The sequence below is a fragment of the Rissa tridactyla genome, chromosome 1, assembly GCF_028500815.1.
Source record: "Rissa tridactyla isolate bRisTri1 chromosome 1, bRisTri1.patW.cur.20221130, whole genome shotgun sequence".
In the NCBI taxonomy this organism is placed as follows: domain Eukaryota; kingdom Metazoa; phylum Chordata; class Aves; order Charadriiformes; family Laridae; genus Rissa; species Rissa tridactyla.
In genome coordinates, this window is record NC_071466.1 from 191,963,808 (window position 1) to 191,976,110 (window position 12,303).

At 41.6% G+C, this 12,303-nt stretch overlaps 1 protein-coding gene across 6 annotated transcripts in view; it reads left to right on the forward strand.

Annotated features, from left to right (window-relative positions):
- Nucleotides 1–12,303, forward strand: part of ST7 (suppression of tumorigenicity 7) — a 152,173-nt gene that overhangs the window by 76,556 nt on the left and 63,314 nt on the right. For all 6 annotated transcript variants that reach the window (XM_054188787.1, XM_054188785.1, XM_054188783.1 and 3 more), the window contains one exon: nucleotides 3,987–4,069. In XM_054188787.1, the coding sequence (XP_054044762.1) occupies nucleotides 3,992–4,069 (78 nt within the window). In that variant the 5' untranslated portion in view covers nucleotides 3,987–3,991. The remainder of the gene's footprint in view (nucleotides 1–3,986; nucleotides 4,070–12,303) is intronic.

Sequence of the window (12,303 nt, forward strand, 5' to 3'; positions counted from 1 at the left end):
AAATGATTTACCATTGTAACTTAGGCACCTTTGGAAATGTAAATAGTGCCTTATTCTGGATGACTCAAGCATGATTAAAATGAAAGCAATAAAGACAAGGAAAGAAAGAGGGGGGTGGGTATTTTTAAGGCCAGGAGTCTCTCGTAAGCACACACGCTTGGCTTGTTTAGACAGCATTTATAGGTCATGCTGGTTTTCTTTTAAAAAAACACCAACAGGCTGTACTGTATTCCATCATCTCTAATAACACACCTAAAATAAATCATTCATCGTCAAAACCCTGTGGAGATAATTGGGGTTTGACAGTAATTTCAAATGAGTTGGCACTGCAGGAACACCAGGCAAGTTTCTTTCTTGAATACTCATTAGTTGCCCTTTTTAAGTCCTACCAAGCTACAGACAAGAGATGATACTCCAAGCTGAATAACTGCACCATCTTGCCTTTGTGGACAGAAATAATTAGGCATACACCGGCATGTTATGATTCAGAATAAAGGACATCCAGTACCACCTTTTGCTGGTGATTCTACTTGGCTTCTTTACCCTGCAGTCATCTTCTGACGGTGTCATCAACTCTCATTTCTCAGAAATCTTCTCTCTGCTCCTCAATCCTGCTACTTCATCAAACCGAAAAAAATAGAGAAGAAAAATATTACTATCCAGATTTAGGCAGATGGACATTCAGCATTATCTAATGGCTCTAGTTTAGTGCAACACACTGAAGGAAACCTGAGTCCACTACAGGACAGAGACATTGGATATGATAGTGATTTCTGCAGTGTCAGGATGCAGACTGTAAAGAAATTCTCCCTTTTGGATTATCATATATATCAGATAACCCAAAAGTGGGTTGATTTTTACTTTGGGGATTAATATTATGAGAACTAGGCCTTGATGTAGCATCCACTGAAACAATGACTGAATTCTCATTGACTTTAGAATAAAAATAGTCTGACCACAGATCTTCCGGTGCTTAGCTTTATTGTTAATATGTTTCTTATTAGAAATTGTTTGCTTTTGTTAATATTTATGGAGACAAAGGGACTGGGAGGGTAGTTAATAATTGGCAGAAGTTGATAGTTTTCATAATGGAACAGAAGATTCTTCTATTTAATGAGTGGGAAGAAGAATGGCAAAAGGATTAGGGAGATACAGTCCAGATAAGCAGCTCTGGTAGCTGAGTGCAGCTGTAGCAAATCAACTGAACTATTCCAGTTACCTGGAAGTCTGGCCCATACAATCTAAAAGCATCCAGTGTCGTACATGTTCACCTTGCCCATTCCCATAACTAAGCTGTAGAAGTGAAGAATTGTAGCAGCCCATAGTAAAAAGCATAAAGGAGCACCAGTTTACATGCAAGCAAAGAAGAAAGCAGTAACACTGGTGCAAATGACAGATAAAAAAAATCCTATCTATCTCCATTCAGATCTGAGGGTTTGTCTGTAAATCAGTATACATTGCTTGTAAAAAAGCAGTGACAGAGAAAGGCCAGAAGGATTTTTTAAGACCCTCATTCATTCTACTCCATTGATGAGCTCCATGGAGCTAATTTGTTGAGAGGACTCTTCCAAAGGGGCATGCATTTCCCAAAGCAAATTTTATTGATGGCAGTCAGTAACGGTGAGCGAGTATCTCGTCACTGCTTAAGAAACTGTTCTCTTTGCAGCATTTCTTAGTGAAACATGCAATAGGAATTCAATGCAAATAGACTATATCCTTATTCAATGGATATCCTCATGTGGAATCTTCTGAAACACTGGAGGCTTAGGTGGCTTCACAACTTTGGAAATTCAATTTCCTCCAGGGTAATGGGAAATTTTTTCCAGTTTAATAGGAAAAATTCCAGCATTCCGTGACCTGTGAAGCTATGGCGGAGGAATGGAAGAGAAAGCACTTCTGTAAAGTCTCCTGCTGCCTGGCTTTTCATGTTATTTTTGGCACTGCAGCAGCACTGTGCTACATGGGGGACATGGACATCTATATCCCATCATAGCGTATTCTCTCTCAGGAATATCCTGACCTAAGCAGAGGAAGTAATTTCACTGGCAGTCTGAAATTTCCCCAGTGACACAGTTTGATTATGTCTCTGGCTTATGTTTGCATTCCAGAATGTGGAATGTTTCTTCTAAAGGACTCATGGTGGTTGGCAGAAGCCAAAGCTATTTCAGTCTCTCCATTCCTCTTCCTTCTTAACAGGTATTGGGGCAGGGACTACTATTTCAAAGTCAGCTTGTATTAGACATTAAAAAAGAAAAGAAAGAAAGAAAGAATGGGAACAGAAAAAAAAAGAAATAAGATGTGGGAAAATCCCAACTATTGATCCAGAGCCAGCATAAATCAGTGTAGCTGTGTTGCACACAGTAAAATTGGGGATGTTACACTGATTTACACAAGCAGAGAATCTGGCATGCAACTCATTTGTGAAAGAAAACATACGATGGAATTAAAAACTAACAAACTAATTCTTTACTATATCAGCCTGGTGCTTGATGCCACGCCAGTGGAGCAGAAAATGACATTCCATTTTAACAGTTTATGGCTTTTTCAAGAAAAAAATAGAGAAAATATGAAGCCAAAGCCCAAACAAAGTAGCTGAATTGCAGAGTTTCTATCTCTTTTAGTGATGCACTTCTGGAAAACAATTTTCTGTTTTACTGGTCATGGGAAATTAATCATATGTTTGATGATTTGTATCCCGCTGTTGTTTTCTTCTCATTTTTTTGGCTTCATATTATTTAATTTCAGTAAGTGTCATTTCTAAAGGGAACAGAATGAAATGAGGGCCTCCCACCTACATATCCAGGTCTTTTATCAGCGTTTTTTAATGACTGACTGGTAGTCTGCTACAAGCCTTTTAAATTTATCCGCTAACTATTGTCAGTTCCCTCTTCAGTAGTGGATGCATGTAGAAATACAAATACATATGCGTGTATATACATATATGTATATATGTGTGAGAAATACTTTGGCACTGGTTAAGGGTGAGACCAGTCTTTTTTTCTTACAGAAGATATTCTACCCCTCCATGTAGTTTAATAGAGAATGTTTTCATTTGTGGAAGACAGAGGTGATAGGAAGTTGAGAGTTTTCTTTAAACATCTAGAATCTAGTGGAAAAGCTGCAGTTATGTCTAGTAGTTCCTGTAGAGTGATCCAAAACCTATAAAAAGATTATTTTATTCTCTTAAGGCCAGAGGGATTTTCTATGGGGGCTGAGCACAACTACCTGGTGATTCTCTCAGCAGCTTCCAAAATGTGGTATGACTAGAAAAGCCCTTTGAATTTCCAGAAGCCCATACAGATGGAATTGACATTCCTTGCAGCTTGGCTGGCTTTGCTTCTGCACTAGATTTCAGATAATCTGGACAGCTATCGTGATTTTCACCCCTAATTATCAGGAAGCCAGTTAGGTCTTTTGCTAATCTGTTTTATGCATTTTTTCGCTATTGTCATGCTGAGTGGTTCACCAAATTTAATGCAGTGGAATGACTTAGGGAAATGCTATTATCTCCTACTTTATAAGTGAGAACCAAAGTAATGAGAAGTAAAAGGCTTTTAAAAATTTGTCCAGATAGTTTCACCAAGATCATACAGGACATTGAGACAATGTTGAATGCAAGACATTGAGATTAACCCCTAAGATTTCTAACTGCAATGGAGTAGCAAAGGCAGATACCATGGGGAATACTGAACTCGGTGTCAGTGGAGCACTGACTGGAATAGGAAAAGACCCAAATGTGCGTGTAACTGTTTTCCAATGCCTTGTGATTGACTCTGTTGTGAAAACAAAATTCTGCATGTGGCAGTCTAATGCTCTGCTTTATCACATGTTAGGCAGATGGAACAGGATGTTCTTTAAACTGTGTTTTTTATCAGAATTAAGGTAATAACTTATCTGAAGTTGGAAAGCAGCTGGGGGAGGAGGGGACACATGTGGAGAACATGTCCTGCTCTTGTACTCATGGCTTCCTCTCTCTTCTTTTTCAGTGAGTATGTTTTTGAACACATTAACCCCCAAGTTCTATGTTGCCCTGACAGGCACTTCATCATTAATCTCGGGACTTATTTTGGTAAGTACTAGATATATTAATACCACTTTACAAATTGATTTTGTTATCCAGAATGGGATTTCAGACTTTATCCAGATTAATAGGTGTTGTTTATTTTTCCTTAAACTTACATTTCTGCAGTACATAAATGTTGTATTTCTTCATTTGTACTTCCTTTTATGTGGGGAAAAAAGATAAAAGAAAGAAAATGCTTCAGTGCTATGTGTCTTTGAAGAAAAAAAGTCCTGAAGGACAATGTGCCCCCCTAACAACCCAATAGTAATTCATAACAAGCGTCTGCATGTTAAGTGTTTCCATCAACAAATACTACAGAAATAAAAAGGACAGTAAGAATAAGAGGAGGAGAGGTACCAACTATCTCAGCTTGGCGTGGTCCTTTTAGAACGTTACGGCAGGACTTAATAGGGAAACAGCGATCAGAATATTAGCAATGAACCGAGTTCTGGTGCCAGGATTCCAAGGGATAATTATTTCAGATCTTCACTTTTAAAATCTTTTTCAATACATATTGGCCTATTCGCTTAAAGGTCTGAAGAGTATTTTTAAACCATTTAATAATCCCTCCTCCCATATGTAATCCCTGAGGGCTTCGTTGTGCAAATCGATGCAGTGGAGTGAATCATAATGCCATCACAGTGGCATTATTTTATCTCCAACAAATGGAGGCAAACAATCTAAGAATCTGCATGGTGTACTTAGGTTATTATGCTTATACTGGGCTCTTCTGTTTCCTCACTGCTGAGAGCTGGTTTTTTACTTACACAAATGGATAGGATAGGATAGGATAGGATAGGATAGGATAGGATAGGATAGGATAGAATATCTTAGTTGGAAAGGACCTACAGTGATCATCTATTCCAACTGCCTGACCACCTCAGGGCTGACCAAATTAAAGCATGTTATTAAGGCCGTTGTCCAAACGCCTCTTAAACACTGACAGGCTTGGGGCATCAACCACCTCTCTAGGAAGCCTGTTCCAGTGTTTCACCACCCTCTCAGTAAAGAAATGCTTCCCAGTGTCCAGTCTAAACTTCCCTTGGCACAGCTTTGAACCATTCCCACGTGCCCTATCACTGGATACCAGGGAGAAGAGCTCAGCAGCTCCCTCTCCACTTCCCCTCCTCAGGGAAATGTTGTCTTTGTTTTAGTTCTGTTTGTTCAACCAGTCTTAGGTCCTTTGTCTAAAACCAAGTGGTATGCTTTTAAAATCTGATGGATACAAGCTGCAGACCTTCCCTCACCATACCAAACTAGACAGATAATAGGGGGACCAATAAGACCAATTTTTAGGAGTGTAGTTACCACAGTGGTAAGAGGGAAGAGAGAGAGATGGCTAGGTGCTGGTTCACATCACCTCGGATCTACTGACCTCAGAGAAACCTGAAAGCAACTAGGATCCTAACTAAACTGTACCAGTTTGGTGTAGGATATCCGCACCTCTCATTTTCCACAGGGCCTGTAGCTGATGTAGACAAAGAAATGGCATCCTTGACTCCTGAATGCCTGTGAGACTCTCGTCACTTAGATGATTTCAGGTGTAAAGTATCAGGTGCACTGCTGCTGTGCCTTGCTCTGGGGTTTCCTCATAGCAGAAGGCAATTACTTAATGTCTGCACCTTGGGCATTCATCATCCTTGTATGGGTTGAGCTCCAAAGCACAGGACAGGGCTCCAGAGACATCAGCAGATCTTTCAGAATATGAACAGAAGCCAGACCTGTAAGACTTGGATGCAGTTCAGCACAGCTCACTCAAATGCATGGGAGGAAAATACTGAATGTTACATTCAGTACTGTCACTCAGAAAGAAGAAACATTCAAAAGGCCAGGCCCCACCGCCAAGATTAAAAGGAATGAGAGAAATACATGGGTTCCACAGGCACGATTCCATATTTTTTGTTGGAGACCGAAGACAGCAGGAGGAGGTGGCAAGAAAAAGACAGTCTGTGCCCTACCTTGCAGAATCAAACAGGAACAAAACCCCTAAAGAGAGACTCAATTGTCTGTAACTAAATTCTGTGTATAGCATGACTGCAAATGTAGGTACGTTTTGTACTGTGGTCACGAAGGCAATTTCTGAGGAATGTGCTCAGTAGGAGACTTGTGAGCAAGAAATTTCTAAGTGCTGTACTTTGATGGAAAGTGCAGGAAGGAAGTGGCAAGGGGTATTCAAGACTGTGATATGAAGAAAGGGGAAAAGGGCACCAATAGAAGCCTTCCAAGAAGAGATTAACCAAAGAAATTCACCAAATCCTGTATGACAAAGTCGATTACAAACAAGTTGAAGGAACAGTGAGGTGATGTGGGTGTAGATGCAGACTGAAAAAAGATTGAAAGCCTTTTTTGTGGACCTTCACTACTGCTATCAGTTGTTGTCTGGTGTTCACATGTCACCATCCTAAATGTGCAAAAGATATATAGGCCAGGCAGGTAACAACCAGGAACCCTAGACTGTAGGGACCAGTGTCTGTGCTGAGAGGAACGTGTGGTCTGTAAATTGGATGATGGAAAAGGATCTCAGCAGACATGGTCATGGAAAGAAGAAACTGCAAGTTGAACAGACCATGCATCAGGAAATAACAGCTGAGTAAGTTCTAGTGAGGTAGTGCTAGCCACTTAGCCCAATTGCGCTTCAGCTTAATTATTTCTTAATAATCTTGCTGTTTACCAGTGGCCCTGTAACATGCTGAATTGCCTGCATTACCACCCACTTACCTGTCACACTGCACAGCATCTGCAGTTCTAAAGGATTCTTAGTCCTGCTAGTGGTATTAAGTGAAACTCTTCTATAAAATAAATGTTCCCTTGATCTACATCGCTGGGGTATTTTTCAGACTACATGTACTAATATTCCTTGGAATTTTCCACCATATGGTCTGGCAGATTTCTTTCCATTATCAGTTGGCTGCAATTCCTAATCAGAAGGAGAAATCACAGCACTGCAGGTTATGAAATGATGGAAAATTCCATCATTTCAGAAGTGTGGTAACCGATGGGAAAGTGAACGCTTTTCCTATGTTCGGGTCATGAAACAGTGACTCTCCAGATTTCAGCTTTGGGCAGCTGCATGCTATGTGAACTCCTTTGCAAAACACTACTCTCCTGTCTTATTTTATCTCTTACTTTGTTTTCATTCTTTAGGTAAAATTCTGGCCTTGCTGTAGGCAATGTAACTTAAATGAAGCAAGGATTTCAGACCTTGTTTCTTTTCACGATAGCTCAGAACCATACAGAAAAGACTTTCTGTCTCAAGCATTCTCCTTAATAATTATTTGACTACAGCACATAATTTAAATTGGAAAAAATTAATTTAATTCATACTTAATTCATTCAGGAAAGCATTTAATTCATTCAATTCAATCATTAGTTTTAAATGAACAATTTAGCATATATTTAATTCATTCCTGCACTATTTTAGGGATCAAAAAGAGGAACCAAATTAAGTCCCAAGCTGCATTAGAAATATTGTATTGGAAACTTGGTTTGGCCACAGTTACTTTTAATCCAGTAAAAAACAGGGTTCTGTCTCACAGAATACAATGAGCTGTATTGTATTCCGTGTCTGAGAGGCTAAGCTTTTCCGCAGGTAGGGTAATAAAACTGTCATGAAACACAACTGACGTCCAGTAAAAGCTGTGAACTGGAACTATGTAAATGCCACTAAGATTTCTAAATAAGGCTACGTATTTAACATACAGTTATTGCCAGAGTGAAAGTTAGTTAGCAAATGTGGGTGGCATTTGCACTGCAAACTGATAGAATATCAGTTCTAACAAAGCACAGGCAGAAGTGAGCCCCGATCTTGAATCTCCACCAAGAATGCCTCGTTATTCTCCTTCAGAGCTTAGGACAATAATAAGAGTTTTCTGCTTCACGATAAGAAACATTCTACAATGGACAAATACCACATCTTTCAAAGATAAGAATTAGAAAGCCAGTCTACAGAGGTGGATCATGAGTGCTGAGTGTACACAGTAGCTAGTGCCGAGCAGCTGGGCTGTCTGCAACTACCTGAATATGTGTTTAGTATGTGAGAGTCCCAGCCTTTTGCAGCCAATAGTGCTAGTACAGGAAGTCTGAGAGAGCACCTGAAATAACACAGAAGGGACCTCTCTTACTTTCTGTAGGTATTAATTGTTCTTCTGCTTGTTTTGTTACCTTTGCTGCAGAGGGGCAGAAGGGTGACTGAGTTCTGGGTTTTCCCACACACTCCAGGCAAGTCTGACAGTTGTGCAGGGACAATCTTTGGTGGCTGAAAAGTGATACGTGGTAATTGTTCAAAGTTTCTGCTCTGCTCAACGGAGGCTGACAGGTCAGGGAGGGCAGAATCCTTGTAGGGAGTTCCTAAGAAACTAGAAACACTTGCCAAGGAGCAGATGACAGAGGAAGGGTCTGTAGGAAGGCAGGCTATAACTGAGTCCTCAGATGAGAGAAAGGTATCATAAGTAGCTGGGTTCTACCCAGTGTTGAGAGAAGTACTATACTTAGTCCAGGCAATATATTATTTTCTTTCCCATTTCTGTATTTCCAGAGGTAGATGAAGTGTAAGTAAATAGCTGTTTTGAATAAGCCGCTCGTTAGCACTGTGTGTATCTTCTCATGCTGACTCCTTGAGATAAGATAAGTGGGCAGTAACCAGGAGCAGAATCTAAGATGATGCTAAATATGTGGATTTCATCCAGAAGGAATGGAGCTGGATAGCCTTCAAGAATGAAACACTGAGAGCATGGTCAGAGGCGTACCGCGTACTGTTTCTTAGAACCAAGCTGGGCAGGACTGGAGGATCTGTTTGAGTCACTGGCTACCCCTAACAGCTAAATAAAACAGACCAGGGGCTTGCTTTGTCCTAAGGCAAGTGGCATTGTATAGTCACATCCATATGGATAAACACTCTTGCCTCCCCAAAACAGGATGATCTTTTCCATACTGTCTACTGGAAACAGCCCCTGGGCTGACATCCCCATTAGATGTCCAGTCATTACCTGGGAGAGTTGGCAGAGGCCGGGCAGCGTGCTAGCAAACAAACAGCACGGATGACTGAGCCAGCCAAACCTGTGCTGTCGTCCCGTGTTGTTTATCAAATAGGCTTAACCATTGAATCAAGTTCTGCTGTCATTATCCTGTTCCTCAAGAGGGTAACTTTCATTTAAATCCATTATATTGGTTGTTACCACCCCTCATATTAGAAGAGTACTCCAAATCTTACCCCTCTGAGACCTGGAAGCCTCATTACAAGGCTGAATGAGAACTCTGAGCTGTGGAAGTTGCTAGCAAACAAAATCCTTTACTACTTCTGTTGAAGCCTCAATACACACGCACTAGGAGAGGACTACAGAGTGTTTGCTGTAAGAGAGGATGCCTGTCTCAGATACGATAAACAGGAAAGCGTAATTCAGACTGCTGATAGACATCACTACTTGGTCCAGTGAGAACCACCATCAAAACCACCCCTTGTGAAATGATGTATTTATGATGGAATATCTGTTCTGAAAAACCAGGCGGGAAGATCAGATATCCAAGTGATGCAGAAGAGATGTGTTGCTACACAGAGAAATAAAACGATCCGGGATTGTCTGTATGTGAGAGCAGAGATAAGAAAGAGGATGACTGTTATGTTTTCATTGCACAGGGGAAGAGAAGTACCTGCCCAGACCAACAAAACCAAAAAAAGACCAAGTATCTGAAATGCATTAAGAAGACTTATGAGTGATTAACCAGCTCTCACTTAATCCAAATATATTTGTCACCTACAGATTTTTTTTCATAGCCCTGCATTTCTAGAAATCATCAATAAGGGTTTTCCAAAATCAAATGCTCTTACATTAAGCATTACCCATACCCGATTAAAAAATAAAAATTTTAGATTTGGATTTCTAAACACACAAAGGTGGAAATGTTCAGAACAGGGTTTTAACTTGGCCTTTGTGAACATAATGGTTTCAAAGATCCCTTGAGGGTTTGGAGATGTTTGATCCTGTTCTGATTTGAAAGCACAGACACCAACTAGGAAGAATCCAGAGAAGTTTGCCACTGCTGTGAAGGGGACAAGGTCTGGGAAGATGAGCTCCCCTCCCACTGTATGTATATGACAGAAATGAGGTGACCTTTTCTTTCAGAGGTGGTGCAGAAATTATTATGTTATTGGCAGAAGAATAATGAAGAGGTGATTTGGTACAATCAACATGGCTTCACCAAGGGCAAATCGTGCCTGACAAACCTGGTGGCCTTCTATGAGAAGGTCACAACATCAATAGACAAGGGGAGAACAACTGAGCCTGGACCTGAGCAAAGCCTTTGACACTGTCCTGCATGACATCCTGGTCTCCAAGCTGATAAAATATGGGTTTGATGGATGGACAGTTCAGTGGATAAAGAACTGGCTTGACGGCCGCACCCAAAGAGTGGCTGTTAATGGGTCCATGTCCAAGTGGAGGCCAGTGACAAGTGGAGTCCCTCAAGGATCAGTACTGGGACCGGTCTTGTTTAACACCTTCGTCAGCGACATGGACAGTGGCATAGAGTGCACCCTCAGCAAGTTTGCTGACGACACCAAGCTGTGTGGGGCGGCTGACACGCTGAAGGGAAGGGATGCCATCCAGAGGGACCTTGACAGGCTGGAGAGGTGGGCCCACGCCAACCCCATGAAGTTCAACAAGACCACATGCAGGGTCCTCCATCTGGGTCGGGGCAATCCCAAGCACCGATATAGGCTGGGCAGTGACTGCCCTGAGAGCAGCCCTGAAGAAAAGGACTTGGGGGTGCTGGTGGATGAGAGGCTCAACATGAGCCGTCAGTGTGCACTAGCAGCCCATAAAGCCAATCATATCCTGGGCTGTAGCAGAAGCATGGCCAGCAGGTCTCCCCCTCTATTCCACTCTCATGAGACCCCACCTGGAGTACTGTGTCCAATTCTGGAGCCCCTACTACAAGAGAGATATGGACGTGCTGGAATGTGTCCAGAGAAGGGTCACGAGGATGCTCAGAGGGCTGGAGCACCTCTCCTATGAGGACAGACTGAGAGAGTTGGGGTTGTTCAGTCTGGAGAAAAGAAGGCTCCGAGGAGACCTTATAGTGGCCTACCAGTATGTTAAGGGGGCCTACAAGAAAGCTGGTGCGGGACTTTTTAGGATGTCGGGTAATGGTAGGACTAGGGGGAATGGATTAAAACTAGAGATGGGTCGATTCAGATTGGATGTTAGGAAGAAGTTCTTCACCATGAGGGTGGTGAGGCACTGGCACAGGTTGCCCAGAGAGGTGGTGGAAGCCCCATCCCTGGAAGTGTTCAAGGCCAGGCTGGATGGGGCTCTGAGCAGCCTGGCCTAGTGGGAGATGTCTCTGCCCATGGCAGGAGGGTTGGAACTAGATGATCTTTAAGGTCCCTTCCAACCCTGACAATTCTATGATTCTATGAAATGATCTTTTGCATTCATTTCCTCTCCGATCCAGATCTCTTTCAATGGGTAATTAATCCTTACAGTCAGCTATTATTCTGCCAGATGATCTCTCATCTGCTGAGCTGTCAAAGCCTTGTTGATTTCACATTGGTTTCGAAGTGGCTGGTGCAGTTAGAAATCAAATTTGATTTATCGCAATGAGGTTTCAAAACAGTCGACACTGTTTGAGAAAGGTGCAAAAATTCTGCAAAGAGAATTTATTGTTTTGACTTCAGTACCAGATTACAGATTACCTTCTCATACACCCTGAACAAATCACTGCAAGCAAAGGCTTATTATGACGATGATTTATGGCTTTAATTTCTAAGAGACGGTATGCATTGAGATCTGGCTGATGTTTCCTGGCACTGGATGGACTCAACATTGCAACTATTTTTCAAAGCTGCCTTAAACAATTTACGAGTTTCAATGCCATTTTTAAAAGTAATTAATGTATTTGTAAGTCTGAGGAGGCAGACTTAGAGCAAGTTCCTGTCACTCAGCTGAACTGCAGTGATGACCACATATATGTACACATTCTTTCTGTACCCTCAGTTTCATTGAAATTCAGTGTGATAGTTTTCCAGCTGGTATACATTTGCGCAGGGCAAGTGGGCTCAAGCGTGCTCTTGTGCTGCTCCCTCTCCCTTTCCGGATTTTACTGGCTTTTTATCTAAAAGCTGATTATGATTGAAATAATGAGCAGGAATTTATTAGCACATCTTGAAAAATCTGGTTGTTTCTTCTGTTAAAGAAAATATGAAGCTTGTTAGATACGGTCTCCAACTGCCAAGAGTTTTGAGC